The sequence below is a fragment of the Microtus oregoni genome, unplaced genomic scaffold, assembly GCF_018167655.1.
Source record: "Microtus oregoni isolate MIOR12 unplaced genomic scaffold, Mior012 000082F_ref0000272, whole genome shotgun sequence".
NCBI lineage: Eukaryota > Metazoa > Chordata > Mammalia > Rodentia > Cricetidae > Microtus > Microtus oregoni.
This window is the reverse complement of record NW_024544542.1, coordinates 2,311,872-2,339,770: the sequence shown is the minus strand read 5'-3', so window position 1 is coordinate 2,339,770 and position 27,899 is coordinate 2,311,872. Positions and strand designations below refer to the sequence as shown.

At 38.1% G+C, this 27,899-nt stretch overlaps 1 protein-coding gene across 1 annotated transcript in view; it reads left to right on the top strand.

Annotated features, from left to right (window-relative positions):
• Positions 1 to 27,899, top strand: part of LOC121441872 (putative Polycomb group protein ASXL3) — a 147,948-nt gene that overhangs the window by 19,932 nt on the left and 100,117 nt on the right. Inside the window, exons 3-4 of the mRNA XM_041643204.1 lie at positions 15,366 to 15,474; positions 17,348 to 17,456. Of these exons, the coding sequence (XP_041499138.1) occupies positions 15,366 to 15,474; positions 17,348 to 17,456 (218 nt within the window). The remainder of the gene's footprint in view (positions 1 to 15,365; positions 15,475 to 17,347; positions 17,457 to 27,899) is intronic.

Below are 27,899 nucleotides of genomic sequence, written 5' to 3'. Positions count from 1 at the left end.
AAGTGCCATTTGGTCAGTGACGTGGAAGCATAGGTTTATAATGGCTTTTCTTCTTAACTTGCCATTCTCCTGCTCTCTGTCTTGATCCCTTCATCCTGGCTGGAGTTAGTTGTTCTCTGGGCGGATTCTTTGTGGACCTGGTTGGAATGTTGGCATTGCTGTCAAATTCAGTGTTCAAAAGTCTGTTTTATCCAGAACTACATTTCTCTTCATGGGACTGTCAAAATACATGTTTTCCTAAGGAATATTTTGTTATAATAAAGAAGAACTTTATTTATACATACACAATACACACACACAATTTGCTACATATGCTCTTTTAACATTTGCACTGATTTTTATCCATCCCCTCCTTTGTTGTACTAGGTACCTCCCCCAGAATTAAGACTGTGTATTGCTGTTTATTTGTACCACGCCTAAGCACTTCTGAAAACCCTGCAGACTTCTGTCTTTTCTGCATCACTTTCCATGATGATAAAGCTAAAACAAGAATAATGTGAACTGCATCTATGTAGACCTGCTGCTGATACTTAATTGCTGTTTCTATGTGTCACATACTAAGTTTGGGGACGAGAAAGAACACATGAATGCACAAGTCTTTGTATTAATGCTTCCTTTTCAAAATCTAATTTCCGGAAGAAGCCTTATCAAAATTAGGTCTTCCATAAAATGGTTTGTTGTTTAACTATACATTTCTAACCATTTTTACAGATGTATTTTATACCAGCATAATACTATAATATTTGAATTTCAAGAAGCATTTTATTAGAGTGTTTATTAAATATGTTTATATGCCCAATCAAAGATATCAGTAAAAGTATCTTGAAAATATAAGTGGTTAAAAATAAAAAAGTTAAATTAAATCATTGTTATGAACACCAATCTTAAACAGCAATGACTGTCCTAATTATTTTTAGATGTTTCCTTTATCAAACATTTAAAGGTAAAAATTTTCTCATAGCTAGCAAAATTCTGAGCTGAGTTTTCCTGACATTCTGCTGATGAAGGAATTTTGGATGAATACAGCCAGAGACAGAATGAGAGGGGGAACAGAAGTGAAGCAATGGCCAGGGGAGCGCCTTTCTTCCTTTCTGAACTATAGGGAGCTATGGCAAATTATAAGTATTTATTGAACTATTGTGCTAGTGTGATTGATGTGTAGAGTGATATAGATGTGGCAGAAAATTCAGATACCAGACTCATACCATTGGGTAAGAATGATAAGAATTATAAGATCCCTCCTAGATAAAGAATGGATGACCTTTAGCAGCTGAGAAGAACAAAGGGGAGGATAAACTTCCCGGGGCTTCTCATGCATTTGCCCATGAGGAATAACAGCAGATGACAATTAACTCACAGGGAAAATATTTTAGTAAGTATGTTAAATGCCGTAGAAGACATTATTCAAATACTAAGGAAAACCGTAAAGGCCTTGGAGCTTCATGATCGAGGCACATGCACAGAGGTGTGCTAGTGGCTAAAACAAAGGAGTAAAGAGGCGTGCGAGTCAGCATTTGGTCTTACTAACAGTAATACAAATAAGATAAACCTGTCCTTGGTGACTTCGTTGTTTCTGTGTTTGTCTAATTAATTCATCAACCCATGCATTTGATTTATCTCCACGTGATATTTCTACCCAGTCATTTGATACTCTTGAAGGTGTGAACCAAAGCAACTCTTTCCAAATCCCCTTGGTATTTTTCACAGAGGTCTTCATTAACCCATGTCCTATGAGTTAATTATTCCATCTCTACAAACATAGACTAAGATCGTATGATTAGTTATAATCAAAAATAATGATTGAGAGATTCCTATTATCACTGATTTCAATTGTGCATAAATTTAGATGTCCACAGATGGCATCAGTGGGATACTTGACTGCCAGCAAGGTCGCTTAGAAAGGTAATAGAAAACGTCAATGCTTGGACCTCCATGATATTTTGTTCTTGTCATTGATTAGTAGGTATAGAGCCCCGAAAATTGGCATTTATAAAATTCCCCTAAAATTCTACTTTACAGAAGTGTTAAGACCCCTGTATAGAGCAAGGAGCTAGGGTATTTAAACAATCAACATTTTAATATTTTATTTATGGTGATTTTTATAACAGCATCAGAAAGAGTGTGTTGTAAACATGAAATATTCTTGCATGGTACTTAGGTGAATTTTAACTTTAAAAGAGGAGCTAGAAGTAGGCTAGAAGAAAGTTTATAAAATGCAAAGTTGTAAATATTGGAGGAGTTGTGATCTGGAGTGCTTTTTCTCTTTCCTCCACTGGCAAATATTTACTTATGTTCTTATATTTTTTCAAAGGGAAAATTATATTAAGATCTTTCTGGCAAGATCTTCTAGGTTACTTCCTATTCATAGGTTATTTGTACTGGCAAATTGAGAGTTATTCCGGCTTCTAAAGTGATCATGTGCTTAGATTAGGGTGTATCTAATAATATAATGGAATCTTTATAATATTTTCCTATTTCTTTGATGCCAGGAATATTTTTAAGATTTTTTTTTAAAGTTGGGAATAGAATTAACTCAAGAAAATAATTTTCTCTGTTTTTCCTCTGTCGGACATGGCTTAGGTGTCTCCACCCTAAATGTCTTCTGGATGTTGATGGTCCTAAGTGTTCTCCAATCCCAGCATCAACTCCGATGTGATAATATGCGTTTTGTGTAGCTTCAAAGTTCAGAAGTGAATTTCCTATTGCATCCAACCCTTCCTCTTCTGTGTTGTCCAACTTAATTAATTAAGCTGCAGTTTATCTCCCTGAAGCAATCATAAATCCCACCCCCAACAATGATCTGACATCCCTAGTCAATGCCCTTTTCACTTACTTTTTTTTCATTAGATGCTGAAAAAGCATTTGACAAAATTCAACATCCCTTTATGATAAAGGTCTTAGAGAGATTAGGGATACAGAGGTCATACCTAACTATAATAAAAGCTATTTATAGCAAGCCGACAGCTAACATCAAATTAAATGGAGAGAAACTCAAAGCCATCCCACTAAAATCAGGAACACGACAAGGCTTTCCACTCTCTATTCCTCTTCAATGTAGTGCTTAAAGTTCTAGCAATAGCAATAAGACAACATAAGGGGATCAAAGGGATTCAAATTGGAAAGGAAGAAGTTAAACTTTCATTATTTGCAGATGATATGATAGTGTACATAAGCGACCCCAAAAACTCCAGCAAAGAACTCCTACAACTGATAAACACCTTTAGTAGCGTGGCAGGATACAAGATCAATTCCAAAAAATCAATTGCCCTCCTATTCACTTACTTTTTGTAGGTGATAAAACCCAGGGCCTCCCCCTTGCTAGGTAAGCACTATACCATATGCTCTCTCTGAGTCTTGAGCTGTCCTTCATCCTTCACATCCCTGCCCTAACTCATCTCTACCATGGCTGTACTGGTGAAGTTCTTACCATCTCTACTGCATGCCAGTAGTATGGGATCCCATTGGTCTATGTTCTTTTAGGTTTACCTGAGTTGAAATCTCTCCTTATGCTAACAGATGTTGAAAATCCTTGCAGGCAAACTGCAGGAAGAATAATCTGTTTGCTATGATTTTAAAAGAGCATACCATGTTAACTGGATGACGTGGCACAAGCCTGTAATCCCAGCACTCGGGAAGCAGAGGCAAGTGAATCTCTGCCTTCAAGACCACCCTGATATATAAAGCAAGTCCAGAACAGCCAGGGCTACACAGACAAATTCTGTCTTGAAAAAAAAAAAAAGCAAATGATTATACCATGTCTTTGCTAGCCCTTGATAGTTGTCTAAGTTTTCTGTTCTGATTTTCTTCATGTTGAATGAGTCTTATGTCCAACTAGAGAGATCATGGTTGCCACCAAAGTATGTGTTCCAGAGAAACTCTCAAAATGCAGAGTTGCAGAGCTCAGGCCCCAAGTTACATCTACAAAATAACGACTGAACTGAGCCTTAGGGAATATTGCAGAAGAGGGGTGGAATATTATAAGAGCCAGAGTAACAGGGAGTTAACTGTGAGGTTGTGTCTCTTGGAAATGTAGAAGCTATACGACCCATATAATCTCAGCAGTGCAACAGTCTAAACAGGAACTGAGAAAGGACAGCAACAGACATGCTCTTGTGAATGGAGGGAAAGCCTAGGACACCTCAACCCTATAAGCAACAACAGAGGCTAAGAGTAGGAGAAATAGTCGTCCCTAGGAAAGAAGACACTGTCGGGTTAGCCTTGAAAACATACACATAAGTAACATACAGACAGAGTATTTGTGTGTGTGTGTTTGTTTGTGTGTTTGTTTCTCCTTTATTGTTTTCCCTCGATTTGGAGCAACCCCTTTACTCCCAGCCTTGATTAAAGATTCATACTATCCATCACTAACTAGGTACTTTTGTTAGCAGGTACCTTTCAACATTTTTAAGGGATCCTTCAAACTAAAATCTCAACTTTTGAAATTTGTTTCTGAAAGATAACAATACTAAGAATAATTAATATATACAAGACTCTCTGACTTCGCTGTATGAGCAGCTAGGATGGAATGTAAACTGAATGTTATTACTTCACTGTTTAAGTGTTCTATAGTAAACAATTAAATTGTTACACAGTGTGTCTAGGTGAGAAGATTTTTTAAAAATGATCTAAGATTTTATCACTTATTAAAAGCCAAAAATAAAGAAAAATTTCTAACTGGAAAATGTCTCAGTCACAGAAAAAAGAAAAGTCAATGTTATGAAATAACTAAAAAATTTGTCTGGTTCTTAGTAATGAATGTATGGATTTCAATACACAGATGAGGCCGTTGATGGTGAGGGGAGAAGTTTGGAGGACTTTTTAAACCATTTATAATAAAGTTTCTTTACAATTCCCTTGGTAATACTTATTTACTTGTATAAAATAATTATTAAAAATAAAATCCAGAGAGAAAATGTGACAGAACTAGTCACAGAAGTGTAAATAACTAGTAATAACAGTAAGTCTTTTTTCAAGTTTGAAAAAAATGAAAATAAGTAGAATTCTTATATACTAAAGAAAAAAATCTGACTTGTAATTAACCTGGAGACATGCTGTCATATTTATCTCTGATTTATTTTAAAGAAATTCCAATAGAAAAAAGTTGAGATCTCTTTGAACTCCTCTTTCTCTTCAGAAGCAACCAATATCAACGATCAACTTAATATTATTGTACTTTAGATCCCATATTTTGCTGTGATTACCTACACAAATATTTATCTGTATTCATAGCTATATCTTAGTAATTATGTCAATCATTTATAATTTTTCCACAGCTAGTATCTCTCAGTAAAATTATGATTTTATACCCAAACATAGAATTGTTGCTCTACAGAACATGCCGTTTCTTTTCACTAGCTATTTAAATGGTTTTCCTGATTGGGTTATATTGGCTTACATTCTCAGAAGAATATTTCACAATTCCCATGTCTGGATAAGCTCACCCAATTCTTGGGATTGCCAGGCTTCCAGTTATATTCTTCTCTGTGAATTATGAAATGGTAGCTTATCAACAATGCCTGAATGCTTCCTGAAACTCAAGGTTAACAGGGCCTGTGGGGGGCCCATAGAGAATGGTTAAGAGAGCCAGAATGCCAGCAGCGACAATGTAGTGTCAGAGTAGCTAGAAGCTAACACTGTCAGTCAGGGTGAGCTACAATGCTTGTATGTAGTGGGTGGGGAAGACCATGATGGACAGGTAAAGCCATTAGAGCATTGACATGAGAGAAACATGCAGACAGGTACCCAACTGGGATACACGTTGAAAAGCCAGTAGTGTAATGATTACAAATTAACTTAAAACCTTAGCTATAAATGTGTTAGGGGAGCCATAAAACACTCCCCTGTGTTGGCCTATTGAGATGGCTCAGTGGGTAAAGGCACTTGCAGCCAAACCTGATTACCTGAGTTCAGTTTCCATGACTCATGTGGTAGAAAGAGAAAACCCACTATTACCAGTTAACCTGTAAGTTCCACATGCTTAATGACACACATTCACACACATATACATACACAAAATGAATAAGTAAGTAAATATAATAATTAAAACAATCTAAGCTCACTATGTGACCAATGAGGAGGAGGTCATAGCTTGGATGAATTTAGCAATTCTGTCACAGGATTTTGGTCAGTCAGGGAAGAAGGTCAGCAGGGAATTTTTGCTTTATTAAACTGAAACATGCCATGGTTTATCTTTAGTACTTGACAAGGTGTTGCAGGGATTTTGCTTTCTTCCTTCTTCTCCATGATTGGCTCCACTTTACTCTGGCTAGCTTTATTCTCAGTCGGTTCTGTTTTTGTGAAGACAAGTTATATATGAGCTATTTATTTTTATGATTTTACAACTAATATTCCAACTGAAAATTACATGCATTGCCTCTGTATTTGTGTATGCATGTTCCAAAAAGTATGCAAAACTTGCAGACACTATGACGACAGAGATATTTTCAGCTAGCTGTTATTCCTGGTGGGGAACCAGAACTACTTCATTGATTGTTTTATTGGAGTCACATTAACAAGGAGACTGTTTCACCATTCGTTATATTGGAATCGCATCATTAATAAGGAGGAGAGAGCCCAAAAGGAAGGGCTGCAAGCATCTCATGTCCACCCTAGACTGCTTGGTGCGTAGAAAGCTGGCCAACCTAATGGTAGTTATTTGAAAAAGGAATATTGGTGAAATCCATTCAGGGTTTATGTGCCTTACTTTCTGTGATTGCAACAATAGAGTAATAAACACCTTCAGAATATGTTGAGGTTTCTGGTCAGACAGTATAAAGATAAATTGGCATTTTTTTTTCCCATGGAGTTTTCATACTAGCTGGAAGTGGTCAGGGTGGGAAGATAAGCTGTATAAACTGCTTTTGAAGCCAAGCCGTAGGAAGAGATGAAGTGTTGAGACATCCCAGAGGAGGGGGGATCTCCTGGAAGCCACAGTTGTCTCCATGTGCATAGTTGTCAAAATCTCTTTTAGAACTTGTATTTTGAATGCAAAAATTGAGCATTTTTGGTGAGAGTGACAATTCCAGCCCCATGGTTTCCCGCAGGCCAAGGCAGAGCTCTGAGAGTGCATAAGGTGCCGGCTTCCTGAGCATAGTCTGAGAGTTGGAGCAAGCATGTGAAGCTGAGATAGGTGCCGAGTGCATGCTCTGAGACTCGATTGCCCATGCACTTTGTTTGGTAGCGAAGGGAAAGTCATTAGTTAACAAAAACAGTCCCTGATTGTGTAGCTCAAGGAGAATCTGTACGTTCATTTTAAAGAAGCAAAATTTCTTGGCCAAGTATGGAGAGAAAATTGAAACAGTAGATACTGAAGTCAGGGAGGACAGTTAGAGACAATGGAATATTCCTCTTGTGAGTAAGGGATAGAGTGAATTAGAATGCTTGAAGGTAGAAAATGTAAATCTAAGATGAGCTTTCGTGGGGTTTGTCCAGGAAAAGAAATGGAATAATCTAAGGTACTTTAGTTAGAAGTGGTGAGGAGGAGTCACCAGTGAACAAGAGAAAGGGATTTTCTTTGTCCAGTGTGTTCCCTGCTCATGCAGTTTTGAAAACACACCATTCTCAATTTTACATAGGAACATTTTTTTTCCGTTGCTACCTAAAGTTCTTGACTTTGTATTTTGAGTTTTAAAATCTGTATAAGGAAGAAACCATTGCATTATACAATGTTTATGTGACAAAACAGATGTTTAAGGAATGGGGAGACTGCTCAGTGGTTAAGAATACTTGGTGCCCTTACAGAGGACCCAAGTTTGGTTCCCAGAACTGATAGAGAGGTTCACAGCTCTCCTAAACACTAGTTCTAATAGAACTGCCATCCTTCTCTGGCCTCTGGAGGCACCAGAAACACATGTGCATATACATACTTGCAGGCAAAACACTCATACACAAAAACTAAAAGAAAAAAAAAGAAGAATAAAAAGGTTTTAAAGGTAGATGTCTTATATATTTAAAAATAAAATTATCATTTGGGCAACAAATTAAAATGTCTCTGGGCATGATTATGTCTTAGAGCTTTTCCTAGTGATTCCAATCGTGTAAATATAGATGGGATTGTTCAGTGGAAACTTCTGGCATAACACAATAGGACACAGCTCTCAGAGATGTGTTTTTGAGAAATTCCTTTAGAATATGGATATGAAAGAAAGTTAAAATGTATTTTTTTTAATTTTAATATGTATTGTTGTTATATTTGGTGAGTGTGGAGGAAGGAACATGAAGAGTGTTGTGTTCTCTAAAGCATCTTTTTGTATAACATCCCAAGAGTGAACTTGGTACTGCTGCTATTGTAACATCTCTTACATGGCGTTGGAGGATGGTCACCTCTGGGTGGAGCCAACATGTGCTTACAGTTCAGTATGGCACTAATCTACCATGCTGCTTTTAATGCCTGCTCGTTGGTATATGAAATTCAATATTTTACTTTTGGAGGACCAATTTTTGGAAATATGTCCTTTGACCTTTCGTGGGTGGGAATGATACAAAGTGTCCATGGCTTAGCTGTTGCTGCATGTAATTGATGGCATTCATCCCCTTGGACTATACTAAAGACAGTATTTAAATTCCAAATGATTTTCCACTGCTTTGAAACATGCCTCAAGGCAGCCTTTCTCTTCAGTCCCTTGTCCTTTCATATGCACTCAGGAAATTCATCTCAGCTCAGCATACATTTCTATTATGTGCAAAGGACTGGCAGAGTGCAAATTTATTTGAGGATTAGCTTGACTTATATAGGGTTTGTGTAAATGTTTGTTCAATGAATAGAATTTTTTTCCTGTAATGATCTAGTTCTACAGAGGCGTCTCAATTATGGGCCTGAATTCTCTGCTCTGTTTTCTGGAAGTTCTTTCTCTCTTAATTTTCATGATTAGCAGCACTACCTGAAGAAAATCAACCATTACCTTCTACAGTCCAGGTCTTTATTACATCTGAAATCCACCCTCAGGAAGTGGTCATCATCTGCAGTGTTAGGTGAATATGGGTTCAGCTACCTTCACATCTACAGCATCTGGCTTTTGTTTGTGTCTTTCCTCCCTCTGTCTAGTATTCAGGGGAAGGGGCAGTTCGGTGCCATGAGTGTCAGATGGTGCAGAGAGCATGGGCTTGGGAATGAAATTAGAATTTGGCCTAGTATTTGGTTGTTATGGGTTGTTTTTTTTTTTTAATCTGTGGACCTCATAGACAGCTATAGATATGAGAATGATGATGACACTCTGTGGTGGCTGTAAGGAATATGGAGACTGCAAAAGCCTAGACATGCCATAGATGCTCTGAATAAAAGATAGCCAGAATAATAGAGAGCCATTGCTTTCTTTCTCCTCACTTATTTTCTAAATCACATAAAATAGGCTATTCTCCACGTCTTCCCATGTGCATGTGTTCTCTTAATTTTTACTATGAGATAAAAATAAAATTAGAAGTTAAATAAAATTGCACCCTGCCAAGTTTTCCAATGAACTTTGAAATGCCAATTTCTTCCCAGATGACAGTATTTGAACACCGAGCTCTTGCTTACTTTGAGTAGTAATGATAGGACTCGTATTCATAGCTTAGACAGTCCTTGAACCCCTGCAATGTGCCAAACATAGTCTTCAATTCTCTCTGTGCTTTAGCTCAGTCTCAGCGTAGTCGTATATGAGATAGTAATTTCTGCTCATCAAGTTTTGTATTTGAAGAATCAAGATCAGGATGGACCAATTAAATGTGATACATTTAATAAAAAGTCCAGTCTCAGTTCTACTTAGACTGACTATCTCATAAGTCCAGAGCCTTCCATGCATCCTACTGCCTTCCTTACTAGTCCAAGCGCCACGACAGTGCATGGCATGCATAGTTGTATGGAACAGTTGCCAGAATCAATTGGCACAGGTGGCATATAGCCTTCAGGGTATAAGTAACGTACAGGGACAATCTTTTCTGTTTGACAGTCTTTGAAAATTTCTATAATATAGATTTTATCTTTTTTATACTTAGAATAGATTTAGAAGATAATGTGCTGTCACATAGATACTAAGTTAAAACAATAAGTAAACTCTTGTCCTTCCATAGAAGTTTTACTTTCCAAGATGAACTATCAATATAGTAAGTGTCTATATGGATTTCTTCAGTCCATCGTGCAGCGACTTGGTAGTCTTTATAAAATAAAGTTCTAGTCTCAAATATCTAAGGATACCAAATATTCTAAGAATGTCCATGTAAGTCTGGGCAGACAGAGATATGTGTTAAAGTTTTTAAATCTGAAATCTTTTCTTGAAATTTACGCATGAAGTTGAAATAACAATCATGTTTCTTGCAAACTGTCCCTTGCCTTGGTGGCTCTACTTGGTAACAGAGCATCCAGACTATATTTCTAACTTTCCCTTAGATGTAGACTGAATCCTAAAAGGCATGGTAGGGCTGGGGATGTAACTCAGTGGTGGAATATTGCCTAACATACAGATCTCTGGGCTTGATATCTAGCACTGAAAAGTACGATGTAGATATGTTCACATATAAATTTATAAAATGTCTTTCTTTGAGCCATCTCTTATTGAGGCAGTTGGTTCCTATTTATTTTATATTTTTCTAAATTCCAATCTTGTTATTCCCCACCTCTCAGATTTTATTGAACTCTCTAGAGAGTTTCTTCCACAAATCATGATGATGTTCTCAAAAAGAAAATGTCAGAGTTATTGCAGTTCTGTGAAATGCGCAGTCTGTGCTGGGATTATTCGTCTGTCATTTCCTAGATATTTTACATGCATAGCTTATTCACATAATGTATTCACAGGGATCCAGTTTTAAAAAGATTTCAGTTGCTACTGCCAGTAATCTTTCCCAGCAGCAAGTTAGTGTGATCTTGATTTTCCAGGGTGTTTTCAATCATCTAAGTTATGGACTTATCAGTCACCATGGACTCTGTTACTCAGTGTGCCTAGCAGGCACTACATTCACCAGTAATATGGCTAATTCTTCTCCATTGGCAGGCCTCTGCCTAGAAAATATACAAATAGCCAAGTAACCTAGGATACATTATTCATTCTTTAATATTTCAAGAACATAATTTGTAAAATGCAACATAGAGTTAAGTGTACACTTTCTGAGTATAAACAGTTCAGTTTTCATAAAATTAGCAGAAGAATCTTCTGTCTGCATTTAAACTCTCACTTCTAGCAACAGATCTAGCATAAATTATTCTTTAAAATGTTCTTTATAAAATGAGTATATTTTTTAAAGCTTACAGTGGAAATATTTGCAAGAAGCTATTATTAATTCCTTTCTAAAAGGAGAGTGAGCATATAATTATTTATATTAATAGTACTTAGCATACTTTCTAATAAGGGTTTCTCATAATTGCTTATTGAACTGTGGAGTTTTAGACTTAGGTCGCATAGCATTAATTTTTCATATTCATATATTTGAAAATGAGATTTTAAAAACATTTACCAGAAACAGGCTCTAACAGTTTATCAAAAACCACATTGACGAAATTAAAGTAGTTTAAGATCTATGTGACTTGAATATTCTTCTGAAAGACTATTTTTAAATGTGAGGGAATAGGCACCTGTGATTGAGATAGTCTCTGTCAGGTCAGCGAATGTTCTTTCAATCACATTTCCCAGCTTCTTTCCTAGTTTTCACATTACTTAAGAAGACAAGCTGCCCATTCTTTGCACTCAGCCTTCCCTGTTAGTAAATTTTATGTGTTCCATCAGCAATTTGATGATAGAAAGAAATGATTTTTCTGTATTTCATGTAGCACCGGGGCTCTGCAAAGTGTCTCTGGGGGTCCTTTGATGTCTAGACAGTTTAAATTATGCCTGCTCCCTGACTCCAAATTCCACCCCTGTTCTTCCTCAGGAGTTGTGGGAAATGAAACAAACCAGAAGGGTTCCACAATCCTAGAGTTCAGGGGGAAAGTAACCACATAGAAGAGGTCTACTCTGGCAGGTGTATAGGAAACGGCACAGAAACAGGGCCTGTAAAGAAAAGGAATGGGGCAACACCCTGCACATTTATTTATTCTTGTATTTTCCATATGGAAATACATACACATTGTTAACAAATGGCCACATCTAGAGTTAGAGGAGTCACAATCACCCTATAGCCTAATGTCCCCCTTTCCTTCCCAACCTCCCACAGGAGTCAAATCCAAGATTTTAGTCCCATTCTTGAACATTGCCTTGTTTGTTGACATGGTGAAATAAGTCGTTCTTTACATGAGAAAACTAACTTTGTTTTCTTCTTTGTCCTTTGTTTCCCTTTTATGAATGGATGTCACCGTTCCTCCAACCCATCCTGTTAGAAAGTAAGTAGCTCTTGAAATTACTGAGATGCTTTGTTAAGACATTGATGTTAAAAAAAAAAAAAAGACAGGCCGGGTGATGGTGGCACACGCCTTTAATCCCAGCACTTGGGAGGCAGAGGCAGGCGAATCTCTGTGAGTTCGAGACCAGGCTGGTCTACAGAGCTAGTTCCAGGACAGGCTCCACAGCCACAGAGAAACCCTGTCTCGAAAAACCAAAAAAAAAAAAAAAAAAAAAAAAAAAAAAAAAAAAAAAAGACATTGATGTTTTTATGGTTCTACCCACAATGCATGCTCCCATTCAGAGCTTGTGCATCCAGTTATAGTGGACAGGACTAATCTTTGTATCAGCTTTACATGTCTGAGAATGCAGATGTGGAAAGTGCGTTTGCATCACCCTCCTTCTTAGCCACAGATGTGTGCACAATGTCTTGTGTTTTATAAATATAATATGATAAAATTGCACAAAGAAGGCTTTAATTTATACTTTTTGTAGAGCAGTTAAGTGAGATCCCACACTTGGTTTTCAAGAAAAGAAGGTTGCATTATCTAGACTATGGAATCAAGATTTAATAGCCCCAAGTAAAGATGAAGGTTAGACCATTTTTAAGGTGTATTTTCATATTGTGTATATTACATTGGATTGATCGGCACCTTTTAAGAAGCATTGGTATCTTTAGAGGAAAACATTTTATTGATTTTTAAATGAGATAGACCAAAATAATATTTTTTGTATAGAAATGCAACTAATGCCTTAAATCTTGGTGGCTAATCAGAGTGATTTGACCTGCAAGAATATTTTTTTCAAAAATATGAATATAATGTTATTTTTAATCAAAACAATTTTATATGCTTCTTTTTGGGAAATATTTGGAGAAATTAACTTAGTTGTTTAGACATTTAGAGCTATATTATCTTACAATTGTAAATTATCTATTTTAAGATTTTCCATGGTAAATCTTGAGCTTATTAAGTTAATAAACAGTATAACTTAATAATGTACTTGTGTTCATTAGAGCTTATCACTTGTAGGAGATGAAGTCCTTAATGTCTATGCTGACATTAGCCATAATCAAACTGCAGCAGTCATTTAGTATCATGTGTACCTTGGAAAATGTAAACTAGAGTGGTGTTATATTTATTTATTCTGTATTCTTTCTTCCCTTTAAATATACATTTCTCGTAAACATTCTAAATCTACATACTTGGAAATATATAATTTAGAGATGTAGTATGAAAGACAGAAACAGTATTGTAAGATTTCATGTAAGGGGGACAGTTTAGTAAGCTATGGTTTTAAAGATCCACATTGTGTAATTTTTATGGGTTTGATTCTATGTGATTTGTCACATTAACATCTTGTCAGATCCCTGCAGAAAGTCTGCATTTCTGACAGTTTTCCTAATTTAAAACTCTCCAAATCTGGCACAGTCATTCCCAGCTTCAAATTTTCTGTGCTTTTGTCTGGAGAGTAGACTATAAAAATTACATATTTTTGCAGTGTTCGGTATAACATGTGTTGCATTATTTATCTGAAATTCATTTGTAGAGAGATAGTTCTGGGGAGATGAATCTGTTTTTCTTTATAGCTATGGCTGGGCCCACTTACATATGAGCAAACATTTTTCACGAGGCAAAATAATGAAATGAGGCCAGTGAGCTGCTTGTAGGATCTCCATGAGGAAAGATGTTGCATCAGGCCATAGCATTGTTCCCACGTGAGTCACAATGTTACAGCTACATTGTTCTCTGACCAAATTTATATTAGAACTCTTGTTTCCTGTCAAACCCAATGGAATTATATTTATATGTTGGCACAGACACGCTGCTTCCTAAAATAATAAAGAATACTCACATAATTACAATGCTCCCAAACCTTCAGGACCACAGTGCATATCCTTGCTGACTTGTGATAGTATATTTCTGCAGTTCCACAATTTTGTCTGTTTCAATTCACGAGAAAGCTTCCATAGTAAATAAGAGATTTGATAGCCTTCGCTTTTAGAAACATTAGTACCATAAACATGTAGTTTTACCTAAAATTCAAAATTTGAAAGTTTCCTATCTTAAAGGCTTCTTTGTTTAAAAATATTTGGGGTTAAACCCTTGTAACTCTTCAGGGGTTGGTGGAGTAGGGCGGGGCTTCTAATAAACACTGATTTGACCAAATACTGATTTTTTTTTGGAATAGTAGAAAATAAATGCACATGGAAACAAAATTAACTCAAGCAATATTTATATTCTAGCTTGCATAACTATTAATCTGCTAACAAACTGCAATATACACACAGTATACTTTTTATTATCAACTTTGTAAGGGTCTGCATGTAACCCACAAATGTTTGTACATGTGTGCTCTCATATTTTCCCTTTAATTAAATGCAGTTTGCTTTTTTAAAAACACTGCTTTAACATTTTACTTCATTACATCTTTACTACAAATGTAATTGTTATCTGGGAAGAATGCTCCCACTCACATTTTCTTTTCACATATTCAAGGAAAGGCTGACAATGTAGAAGCCATAGCAGAGATATGAACATAGATGGAAGTCCTTGATCGGCTGTGTGAGCGATTCAACACCAGGAGCAGCCTAAATACTTATAATTTCAAATCAGTTCTCCCTTGGTTTCTTATTATTCTTTTGTTGTTTTCAACCTATGAGATAGAGCAGGCCTGGAACTTTTTTTTTTTTTTTTTGATCATTCAAGTGCAACCACCAGTTGTCTGTAATATTTTAAAACTGAGGCTTCATCGTGTTATCTTACAAAATAACACCACATAAAAGTTTGAGTTTTGGTTTCCTTAAAGTACAGTGTTGGTCGCTTTGTGAATAAAAGCATAATTTGAGTTTGGGAGACTTTTTGCTTGAAGCCTGTAAAACAGATGAATCTGATTAACTTCAGGGAGGCTGAACTGGCCCTTTATTGTAATGTAGATGTTTTCAAGGATGGCGATGTATTTTAAAAGGCATGTAAGGAGGTGGGTTTTGTTTTTTGTTTTCTTCTCAGACTCGCAGAATGGTTTGGCTTAATCCGTTGTGTCTCAACTGGGCTCATGTTTTGCACACTTTTCTCTTTCTAGTGGAACCTCTCCCTTAGCCTGTCTGAATGCCATGCTTCACAGTAACACTCGAATAGGGGATGGAACATTCTTCAAAATCCCTGGAAAGTCAGGCCTCTATGCTCTCAAAGTAAGTTGCATGGTTTTGCATACTGTGTGTATTCTTACTGTGGGTCACACATAGTTTTATATACGGTAAACACAGAGTTTTGTGAAGGACTTCTGTACACATGAAGGTTTTCATTTCCCGCACAGATGTGTGGAGAATAAACAGTGATGGATTTCTTTAAGTAAAACCCATGGTTTTGCTTCATAACATGGGATAATGAAAACTAGCTGTGGCTTTCTTGCAACTTCTTCTTGATTCTTTGAGATTTATAGGGAGGCGTGGCACAGAGCTTCAGCGGGGAGCTTTAGTGAGCACAGTTGCCGTCCAGTTTGGGACTCTACTGCAGTTGGTTAGGTACACTTTGCACCTGTGTGGCTTCTATAAAAAGAAGAAAATCTTACCTTCTGCATGAAATTGCACTGGTTTAAATCAGATATTCAATGGGGTAGCAAAATGCTCAAGAAATTGATTTTTTTAAAGCAATAATAAATATATTTTATAGTTATATAAGCAAAATATATCTATAGAAAATAAAAATTTGTTCAGCAGTGGTAGTGCACTCCTTTAATCCCAGCAGTCAGGAGACAGAGGCCGGTGGATTTCTGTGAGTTCAAGATGAGCCTGACCTACAGAGTGAGTTCTGGGACAGCCACGGCTATTCAAAGAAACCCTGTCTTAAAAAAGAAAAAGAAGATAAAAGAAAAATTAAAAATATGAGCTATAGATAAAATATTAGAGGAAGTTTTGGATGAAAGAATCTTAATTACTTGGTGGATTCCTCATTGCTCTTGAGAATGGGAAGTGGCATCTAAAATAGAAAGTTCATCAGGACAAGAGCTTTTGCTAAAGCAACTGAGAATATGCTCTACCAGAATAATTATTACTGACTAGAATCATTGAAGTCAATATGTTTTAGTAGATTGCCCAAGATAAAAAGAAATTATTGTAAGTGATGGATTGTTTTTAAAGTTCATCAACTGCCTTTGATAAGTTTGTTTTAATGCCAGGACTCATACCTGACAAAGAAATTCTTTCATAAGTAGGAATTTCTTCTATTCTTATTACGTTGTGTGTTGTAGAAAATAGCACAAGTTCATTAAAATTACTTGTATTTTTTTCATTTGTTTTTGATAGTCGTGGGTGTTTCATTTATTGGTCAAAAATCTGAGTTGTCAGTCCTTTGTTCTTTCTTTACATTGGAAGGAACATAGAATTGAAAAAAGAATGCAATCTGTATATGTCAGAAGGAAATAATTGTGTATAGGTTATTTCATTTATTTATTGTTTATTTGTTTGTTTCTGAGACAGGGTTTCTCTGTAGCTTTGGAACCTGTCCTGAAACTAGCTATTGTAGACCATGCTGGCCTTGAAATTATAGAGATCTGCCTGCCTCTTCCTCTCAAGTGTTGGGATTAAAGGCATGCACCATGACCACTTGGTTTATGAATGGTTTTATTGAAAATTTATTTATGTATTTTAGATATGTGGGTGTTTTGTCTTTAGGTATGCCCACCAGAAGAGGTCGTTTGATCTCATAGTTAGTTGTAGATGGTTGTGAGACACCATGTGTTTGCTGGGAATTGAACTCATGACCTCTGGGAGAGGAGCCAGTGCTCTTAACCACTGGGAGGGACATCCAGCCTTCCAGCCCTGTGTATAGATTTTAGAAACTGTCCACAGATATCAACCACAATGGTGGTCTTTTCTCAAGGCTTTAATTTTTTTTTTTACATCTTCCATCCAAAAGAGTAACTTCTATATTAAAAGTCAGTCCGTATTACATTTCTGAATCATTTATCTCTGATAATACATCAGGATTCTAAAAATATTATTCAGTTGCTGATACATCTCCATAAATCTTTTGTTGTTGTTGTTTGTTTTCAAAATAATACAGAAAGAAGAGTCATCATGCCCAGTGGATGGAGCATTGGATCTAGTCTGTGACGCAGACCTGGACGGCACAGAGATGGCAGAAACCAGCGCCCATGGAGCGGAGAACAGGGGTGAGTGACACCAGCAAACACAGCCTTGCTCTCTTCAAAGTTATTCCATTTCCGTGTTCACTATTTGCTTTCTTCACCATTATAGGTATGATTTTTTTCTGCAACATTTTTGTTGCTTAAGATTTATTATCTATCATTTTTGATTTAAAAATCTTAGCACTGAAGAATACTTTTCTTTTTTATTCAATGGGATATTTCCCTGAATAACTTTCTTGGATATTATCAGGATCTTTATATTCCTCCCACATAGTGAGAGAGGGTTCCTGGTTGGTGTTTCTACTTTATTTCTATGGCTGGACTAAGATCTACAGTGTCTTATGACTGATGGGTTTAATTTTTGTTTCTCGTAAGTTAGGGCTAGTTTCTCTATTCCTTGCTGAATCAAGGTGTTAAAATGTGTTAAATGATCAACAAAATTCAAGGGCAAGATTGGGTGGAAAATGGACACCTGGAGATTTTCCATTGACTGGAATCATTTGTAGACATGGAATTGGTTGAGGTCACTAAAGGCAAATCACAAAGAAAAGATCAAAGACTGGTCTTGTGGGAACCTGAATTTCAGGAGATTGGGGAAACTTGGGAAACAGGTGAATGGGATTGCAGATAAAGAGATATGGTTCATGATTTCTGTATGGGAAGATGGAACAATATGTTTCTTAGAAGGCAGAGATTCAAAAATGACCATGCTTCTTCCCGTATAAGCACTAACCACTAACCCTGCTTAGCTTTGTACTGAGACAAGATCAGGTACACTGTCGTCCTTACCTACACAAGATGCTTGGTGCCACTCTGGGCTGGAAACCTTGTCTTGAGATGGGCAGAGATGGGGAGGAAGAATGTGAAAGAGGGGTGAGAACCATGGAGAAGAAAGGGAAGAATCCATTTCTCTTGGATTTATGCTTCATTGATGCACTTTGCAAGGACAGAAGCAGATCTGGGGACTTTGATGACAGCCTGCATGTGACTGGGCCATGAGCGTGTTGAGCAGAACATACATGTGACTGGGCCACAAGAGTGTTGATCATAGCCTGCATGTGACGGGGTTACGAGAGTGAGAAAGAAATCAGAAAGTAGTACAGACAATGCCAAAGATTCAAGGATTTTTGAGGTGGAGAAAAAGAAAGTGGGAAAATCCTTAAAAGAGGGATATAATGGATACTTTTTTTGGCTTAATGGACAAAAATATAATAGAATCATTGTTTACTGGTAGGAGAATTCTAGTGAAGGAGAAATGGATCTAGTGGGAGAAATGTTACACTGCCATGTGCTTAATAACACCGGAGAATGTTGAGGAAGATGGACATCTGTGCAGTTAAAAGACTGATTTTAGCTAAGGGCACAGATAGGATGGAAAACAGTCAGTAGAGACCTGAAGCTGTCTGAGTAGAAGCAAGGTGGGTGAGTACAGAGATGCGGAAGGGGCCTGAAGACGTTGGCCCTTCCTGCTGCCACTTTTTCTAAGTAAAGGACGTCAGTTCAGCAGCCAACGTTTGGATGGTGGAAGTACTCTCGGAGACTTAAGGAGAAGAATTCCTATGTTTGCCGAGTTCTGCCAATGCATCTGAAAGTGTTAAGGCCACATTCGTAAGCTTATCAATGCTGAATGTACTAGACAGCAGTTCTACTGAGATTTCTCACAGTTGTGTTCTGGACCACTGAACAAATGCACAGATAGATTTGTCTGCCATTGAGGTCTTGACACATGTGGTCCAACATGGGAATGAAGGAATGGAGGAGAGATGTACAGTTTCCATAGTGTTTAAGCCAGAGGGATGGATAGGTCTACACAGAGGAAAGATAAGCTTTTTAAAATTAAAACAAAGATATAAAAACTGATAAAGACCCTGGTTATAGGGTTTAAGAGTAACCTTAACTATTAAAGTAAAAAATATAAGAGAAATGGTATGGATAAGGCATACCGAGTAAGAGCTAAAATTGTCCAGAAATGGAGGGTAACTCAAGAGTTAATCAGAGCATATAGATAAGAGTAGTAGGAGTTGGTGATCCTAGCATACCTATTTTACCTGAACTGTCCATGGGCAGGGATACATTGAAGTAGAACAGCTGTAATAACCCACAAGCAGTGTCCACGCTATCCTAACTCTAACCCTAACCCTGACTCTAATCCTACCAAGCCAGTAAGAGCAGAGAGGAAGGCCAGTGGTATCTCTTTTCTCTTTAAGAGTCTGGCAGTCACTCTATAAGAGGTGAGGGGGGAGAGGGAGGAATGGAAGAAAGGGGAACTATGGTTAGTATATAAAATGAATAGAAAAATAAGATGTGTATTTTTAAAAAGCATATTAAGCTCTAAAAAATGAACAAAAAGAGAGCTGAGTGGCTGGCAATGGGCTTACTTTGTGCTCTAACTACCTTTTGAGTCATCTGCCTCCTTGTAGTTAGTTCCAGTAAACTTGGGTTTATCAGGTTGGACTTGGACAGATCAGTGAATAAATTAACCTTTACATGCGCCCAGAGTGAGTCACACAAGATACACAAGACACATATGCTTTGATGACACAGAATACAGTGCTGGGGGCAAGAAAGGAACAGGGAGGAAGAATGGTCCAGCGGAACAGTGAGGGTTACATGGGTCACTTACTCGATTTCCAGGCCCAAGGGTACAAGACATGTGACAAAGACAAAAGTCTGCCACGTGGCGAAATCTCAGAGTCCGGTTAAATGGGAGAGAACCAAGGTTTGTCAATCAAGAAGCAGAGTAATGGTTTGGAGAAAATGTTGAGATTGGAAAAATTTTGCTAATGACCAACCCTGACTTCCGGGGGAGACAAGGATTGGGCAGGGACAGAAATAGGGGAGGAGACCTCAACCAGCAATTAAGTCAAAGCAGGGATAAGCAGACTCCCCTAATTTGACATGTGATTAGGTACTTCACAGAATAACTCAGACCCGCACATATCCAGCTAATGTGACCCAAATTAGATTTCCTGGCCTCTCCTTTGAAGTTGCATTAGGGAAATTGCTTTGGGGAAATCACTGAAAGAATAGTAAATAGCTTATTTCCTTGAGTACTCCTTGGCTCACCCACCTTTGTATCTTATTGCAAGCCATAATTGCTTCTTGCAGGACAAGCATATTTCCTATCCACAAAAGTGCCCCGTGTAGCGTGGAAAACCTAGAGAGTGAAAATCTACTGAGGCTGATGGTGCCAGCCTTTGCAAACAGCCCGCATTGCACATACTTTGATATTCACGGCATTCCTCGGATGCAGATGGGATTTATCGGTTTTGTTGCTTGATCTGATGACAAAGAATAGTCTTCGGGACCTCTCAGATAGTATCCAAACCCAGATGTGTATCTGACACCAAAAGCCAGGTTCTAACTATTCTGATACACTGCCTGGAACAGTAGGGAGCAGTTTTTGCCTAGCGGTAGAGGTAATTTGCCCTTCCAGTGTGAGCCGTCAATGTTCTCATTATCCTCCCGAGAAAGTTTTCTACATGTGTGCATGTGGACCTGAGGGAGCCCCCACTATTGCTTCTTTGGTGTAGAGCCTGGGAAGGATCTATGTGAATAATAACCAGTGACTGGTAAGATACCTTTGGCACAATTGAAAGAATCACTCTGGCATAACCAAGTCATTTAAAATTAATAAAGATTAATTGTTACACCATCAAAGAGGGGAACAAAGATATATAGGAAAAAGAAATGCCTTGCCTTGGCTGACAGCAAACTGGCGCTGGAGAGAGGACTCACTGCTTAGGAATGCCTACTGATCTTGTAGAGTTCACTTCTCAGCGCTGGTGACCCCAGCTTCAGGGGCTGCGACACCCTCTTCTTGCCTATACTAACGTGAACAAATGCATACACATATACTCACCTTAAAAATAAATCTTAGTGATAAAACTCTACTAAGCAGCAATCTATAGTATCTGAATGCCAGTCCCTGTGATAGAGTTCCAATCAATGAAGTCCTGCCTTAGCCCTTCTCTTGGCCCTTCTCAGCTGACCACAAGAACAGAGTCTTAGAAAATGGCTGCTGCTCTGCCAAGATACTTTTATTAAAGTTCACTTGAAGCAATCCACTGTGGGGCAAGTGGTATATTTTTGATGGTTACATTTATGGGACAAAGAACTATGACTGTGTCCATGCCTCCTTGACTTCGGAGGAGTCTCCCACGTGAACAAATATTGAACATACAGACTTGAGAAAGTAAACGGCTCAAATTTTATAAGCTAAGCTCTGGAGATCAAAGAGTGATTTAGGTGAATCGGTTGATTCTTCTGTGTTGATAAGCCATGACAAGTTATACCTATATAAGTATAGATCTGTGTCACACAAAGAAAACATTATGAATTTTATGGCCTATTTTAGGCAGAGATTTATGTGTGTGTTTGTATCTGAGTTGTTTTTTTGTGCATAATACAGAGGTATATTATGGCTTTCCTCACGTGTTAAGTTGGTTTACAATGTATTACTCTCTTACATAACCCACAATTTTTATGTTAAATAATATCACTAGTAGACAATCTTTACCCTCTTCATCCTCTACTTAATAGTTGTTATTAATAAGAATAAAGTATCTCTTTTGTATCTGTAATATGCTTAATACTTAAGATAAACAGAAAACCACCTCCTCCCTTCTAATGAGGAAACTGAAGAATGTATAATTTTCATCTACAGAGATCAAAAAAAGTTCTGCTTGCTATTAGCCCTAATGGCTTCAGGGAGGAAGCCACACTAAGGCCAGGGAATTAGCATTTTTAAAGTCTACTTTTACAGAGAGGGAGATCGAAAGGCAAGAGAGGAGAGAGAGGGGAGAGGGAGAGAAGAGCAATGAGAGGGAGGGAGGGAAGGAGCGAAGAACAATGGGAGGGAGGGAGAAGCAATGAAGGGGAGGGAGAAACAGGAACACATATCCAATGTTGTTTAGACCTGAAATCCCAGTATGTATAATGATTTCAACATTTCAAGAATTTTATTTGACCCTTTTTCATTCTTCTTTGTAGCCAGTTTTCTAAGTGGGTTTCTGATTGTGTGATTCTTGGCAGAGTTGTGTTAACTTAATGAAACATTATTCAGCTCGCTCTTTATTTTCCTTGGCTCAGAGGTTACAGTTAGAGGGGGTATTTTTTTATATATCAAAAGTGAAAGTTGTTTTAAGATGGCTCGTGTATGGGTACGATCTCTGCTGATGCATCAATTACACAGATACCAGGCGTTTCATGGAGAAAGTGGGGGAGTTTCCAGGGAAGGCTCAGGACCCCTGGCAGAGTGTTCACAGTGTGTACTTATGTAGCCTACTCACACTGGGAAGGGGAGGACAGAGGGTGGCATGGTACCTAGGAGAATGTCTTGAGTAGTTGGTCTCTACCTACTGCATTAGTTCCCTTTTCCTTTTGGAATGACAAAATACCTGAAAAAGGCAGCTTAGGAAAAAAAAAGGGTCAGTTCTGCTTTCAGGTTGAGCAGGGAATGCATGGCACAAGGCACTCCCACTGTCAGGAAGACAAAGATAAGTGCTGGTGCTCCCTTCCTTCCTTCCTTCCTTCCTTCCTTCCTTTCTCTCTCCAGATCTCAGTCCATGGGCTGTGCAGCCCACATTTAAGGCAGATACTCCTCCTTAGTTAAATCCCTATGGAGACACCCTTACAAACACACCCACATGTGTGAGTCCAAGTGAATACAAATGAATCAGGCTAACAATCTTAACCACCCCTCAGGGTCTTGTTTTTCTATTTGACTGTGATGCCCCACTAAGATGCTTTGCAACATGCTATGTGTCCACACACATGTGGGGTTTTTTTGGGGGGGGCGTGCAGGGTGTTGATTGCAGGCTCCCAGTTGTTCACTCAAGAAGACATAGCATTGCCCCTGTCTACTTGGCACCCTTTCTTAAACTTTTGTGAGCATGAGAAAAAAAAATTCCTTGAGACTTTGTACCAGGCCACCTGGTTTCCTTGGGTTAAACAAACTTGTCCCATAGCCCACATCTCTGCATTTTAGTTAACAACTTGTTAACCAGTGGAGGCACCTGCTCTACTCTGGTGGGCTGAAGAAACTGAAGCCTGTGAGGACAGTGTTGTTTCAGGTACAGATGGAAGAAAGTACAGAGGGAAGTGAGCACTCCTCAGAGAAATGGCCACTGGTGGGGTGTCAGACTTCCTCTGCCCACTCCTTCCCATTCCTCATGCTTTCATTCCTGCCCACAGTTTCACAGTTTATGAGAAATAAAAGAGATTTCGAAAGATTATTCTGCTCACTTTCCTTGTACCCAATCCATTTAAGAAGATATTTTCCTAGCAACATGTCCAGGGAGAGTAGGAATCTTAAAATCCAGCCCTCTTACTTTTTCCCCTCTGTGTTTTTGATAACCTTTATAGCAAAGAAGGATTTCCTTATGTTGAGTCTTTGTGCTTTTAATTAAAACAATTTTCTCCCTTCTTCTGTGGCCCCATGATGGAGAACAGCTGGTTACCATCGCCTGACCACCCCCTTCGCCTTTTCCAAATGACTCACTCCCACTCCTTCAAACATGACTTAGATATTACTTCCATTTCTTTTATCCATCAGGGGCCTCTTTTTCTTACATCTCCCTCCTTGAACTGTGAACTCGGTTCATGTATAAATGGGTTTTAGTCAGTTTTAACAGCTTGGAGCCATGGGGGAAGAGAAAGTTTGCTTTGCAGTACAGATAAATCTCTCCCGCTACATATCATTTTCTAAGTTCTCTTGTGTTACAAGAGCAAAATTCCATAATAATGATAAAGACAAGAAGGAGTGTGATCTCATAAGAAAAACAAGCTCACTCTCAAATAAAAATATAATTAAAGGTATTCCCCCAATTATTCATCTTAACGAGCTAATTTTGATTTATATTGTTAGAGACATGTACATCGGAACAAGGCAGACATGCTCTTTAAAAACTGTATGTTCTCACTGCTGCCAGATAATCCATTTTCTCTGTCTGCAAAGTGACTCTTTACAACTGTTTCTCAAACAGCTATCTGTGTACTTTGCCTGATATTTTACATCCTGACATACAAAGTAATTAGCAATAAGCCCATTAGTGAAGCTCTTACCCTTGGCCCTCACTAGCCTTTTGCTCTTACATTTTTTTCCTGGACATTTCTATGTTTCATTTTCTGGGTCTATTGTTCTATTTCTCTGTGACTATTTCATGAAATGGAGTAGCATTGAAGATCAGGGTTGTTCTGCCAGTATAAGTGAAATAATTTGGGAGATGGAGTGCCAACTCAGGTGGTGAAGTGCTTGCCTCACAAGCATGAGGATTACCCATTACCCACATGAAAAGGTGGGTGTGTGGCACACATTTGTAATCCCAGCACTGGGAAGGTAGAGACAGGCAGATCATTGTGGTTCACTGGCCAGTCATCCCAGCAGAATCAGTGACTCCCATGTCCTAGTGAGATACTTGTCTCAAGAAACAGGTGGGCAATCTCTGAAAAAAGACATCAGAAATTGACTTCTGTTCTCCACATACGTGTACATATATACATAAGTTCATGTAAATACAAACATGTACAACACAACAATTTGCAAATTGTTGTTATCATTGTTTTTATTTTATCTCCTCTCATACAATACATCTGGGCCATAGTTTCCCCTTCCCTCACTCCTCCCAGCCATCCCCCACCTCTCCTCTCCCTCAGATCTAATTCTCCTGTTTCCCTTCAAAAAATAGCCGGCCTCCCAGGGATGTCAACTCAACTCTGCAGGACAAGTTACAATAAGACTAGGCACAAGCCATTGTATCAAGATTGGACAAAGCAACCCAGTAGAAGGGAAAGGGTTGTAAGAATAGGCAAAAGAGACAGATCCACCCCCACTCCCACTGTTAGGAGTTTCACAAGAACACCAAGCTACATAACAACAACATATATGCTGAAGGTCTACACTCATACAGACCTATGTATGGGTTAGACCCATACAGGCTCCATGATGGCTGCATCACTCTCTGTGAGCTGCTATTGGTTGATTATGTGTGCCATGTTCTGCTGGTGTCCTCGACCCAGATAGCTTCTACAATCCTTCCTTCCATCTTCCTTGGGATTCCAGAGCTCCACCTAGTGTTTGACAGTGGGTCTCTGCATCTGCTTCCAACAGTTGCTGGATGAAGCCTGATGACACTGATGATTAGACACTGATCTAGAGCTATAGCAGAATATCATTAAAAATCATTTCACTCACTTTTTTTCCAGTTGTGGTTGGTTCTATTCTAGGTCTCTGGGCTATTGAGCCTCTGGTGTCTCGCCCTGCAGGCTGTGTTGGGCATGGGCTCCCTCTCATGATATGGGCCTCAAGTTGAACAAGTCATTAGTCAGCTACTCCCACAGTTCTGTGCCTCCATTACCTCAGCACATCTTTCAGGCAAGATGTGTTGAAGGTGGAAGGTTTTGTGGCTGGTTTGGCATCCCAGTCCCATCACTAGAAATCTTTTCTAGTTACAGAAGACGGCTGGTTCTGGTTCCATATCCCTCGTTACTAGGAGTCCTCCCTAGGGTCCCCCTATAGGTTCCAAGTGGTTTCCACTGCACTAGATTTCCACATTGCTCACCCCTACCCCCCAAATGCCTATGGCGTAGTTTCCCTCATACAACAGAATCTGCTTTTCTTCATTTCCATTTTTCTGTGTCTATGATAGGATGGGGGTCAGGCAGCTAGAAAGTAGAACTCCTTAGGTATGCTTTCCTTGTTAAATATGTCATTTTAGTTTGATGCTTTCTCCATGTCTAATTCGTGGTTAAAGGGAATCTTTGAAGGGTATGCACAGCTATTAGCAGAGTTAAATCAGAATGGCTGATTAATCAAGACGTTTAGAGTACATCTTCCATGTGGGAAATGTTCTCAGTTACCTTTGCAGCTTCAGTGTTTCATCTGGTCAACCCAAAATGTTCATTAACCTTTTGTTGACTTTCTAAATCAGGTAAGGTATACCTAGTTCTGTGATAGACAACTGCAATGTGCTAATCAATATCAGCCCAAAATCACTAAGGAGATTCATAACATTGTGCTTTATGACATAAGTTCATGTACATACATAAATACAACATACTCATGTATACACAAGGACATATGCATATATACATGCATACATGTATGTTATAATTAGTTTTTATTGTCAATTTGACACACTTGGGAAGAAGGAACACCAATTGAACAATTAATTAACCTCTTTTGGGTTGGCTTTTGAACATGTCTATGGGCCATTGTCTTGTTTTCTAATTGATACAGGGGAGCCCAGACCACTGTGGGTGGTGCCATCCCTAGGCAGGTGGTCTTAGCCTGCATAAGAAAGCTATCTGAGCCAGCCAGAGAACAAACTAATAAAGAAACTTTCCTAAGGGTTGTTGCTCTGGATTCCTGCCTTGACTTCCTTCAGTCAAGGCAGGAATCCAGTCAAGGATCATGACCTGGAAGTGTAAGATGAAACCTTTACCTCCTCAGGTTACTTTTGGTCATGGTTTTTTATCATTGCAATAGAGAAGCAAACTACTAAAATATAACAGTAGCATCTTTGTTCACTATTACTTTTTTTTCTTTTTCCTTTTTTCTGAAGTAAGGCTAACAGAGCTAATGAAGCAGGTTTTGGAAACATAGTAACAATTTCATTCTCTCATATATTTTACTCATATATATTATTATGTTAAATAATTTCAAGAGCCCCAGTGCTTAAAATGTCAAGACTCTGTTTTTTAACGGTTTCTTGGGAAAATTGCTATTTCCGTTATTTTATTGCTAACAGTTCTCTGTTGCTAGTTTGTTTTGGCATATCATACCCTTAGAGGTTTGGTTTTTTTTTTTTTTTTTTTTTTTTTTTAAATGCAAAAAGAGAGCTTCCTTTGGCCGAGCTGACTGTACCCACTTTGACCCAGGAATCATTTTAGAGAAGATATCTCTCCATAGGCTGGATCCAAAAAGGACTAAGGAATTACCTTTCTCTGATAGAATTGGAGTCCAGGAAAATTTTAATTGGGGTCAAATGGGTTTCCTGTTCTTTTTTATGTCAGTTTTTATACTTCTTGGCATGCATTTAGTTGCTGCATTGATCCAGAAGATCTGCTTACACAATTTCAAATGTAAGTACTATACACAAAACACATTGTAATCCAAGCTGAAACCTTTGGACAATTTCCCATGTGGGCTTTACTCTGGAATCACTTGCTTATTGATCTTTCAAAACAAAGTAGAGTTATAACTATTATGTTTCCATTGGCATAGTTTTTTCTGGATTTAATTGTTTTACACCATTGTGTTTTGAAAAAGGGGATAAATGTTAAACCTTATAGTTTTATAATGTGTATATATACATGTGATCAGCTTTAAGTATGAATAACATCTAAAAATCCAGGAAGAAGACGATCAAGAGAGAGCAATATTAAGTGATAAGGAAGGATGGAGTGGGTCATGGTGTGTCAGAAATGAAGGAGGAAATGTGTATATCTGGGAAGTAAAGAGTGGGA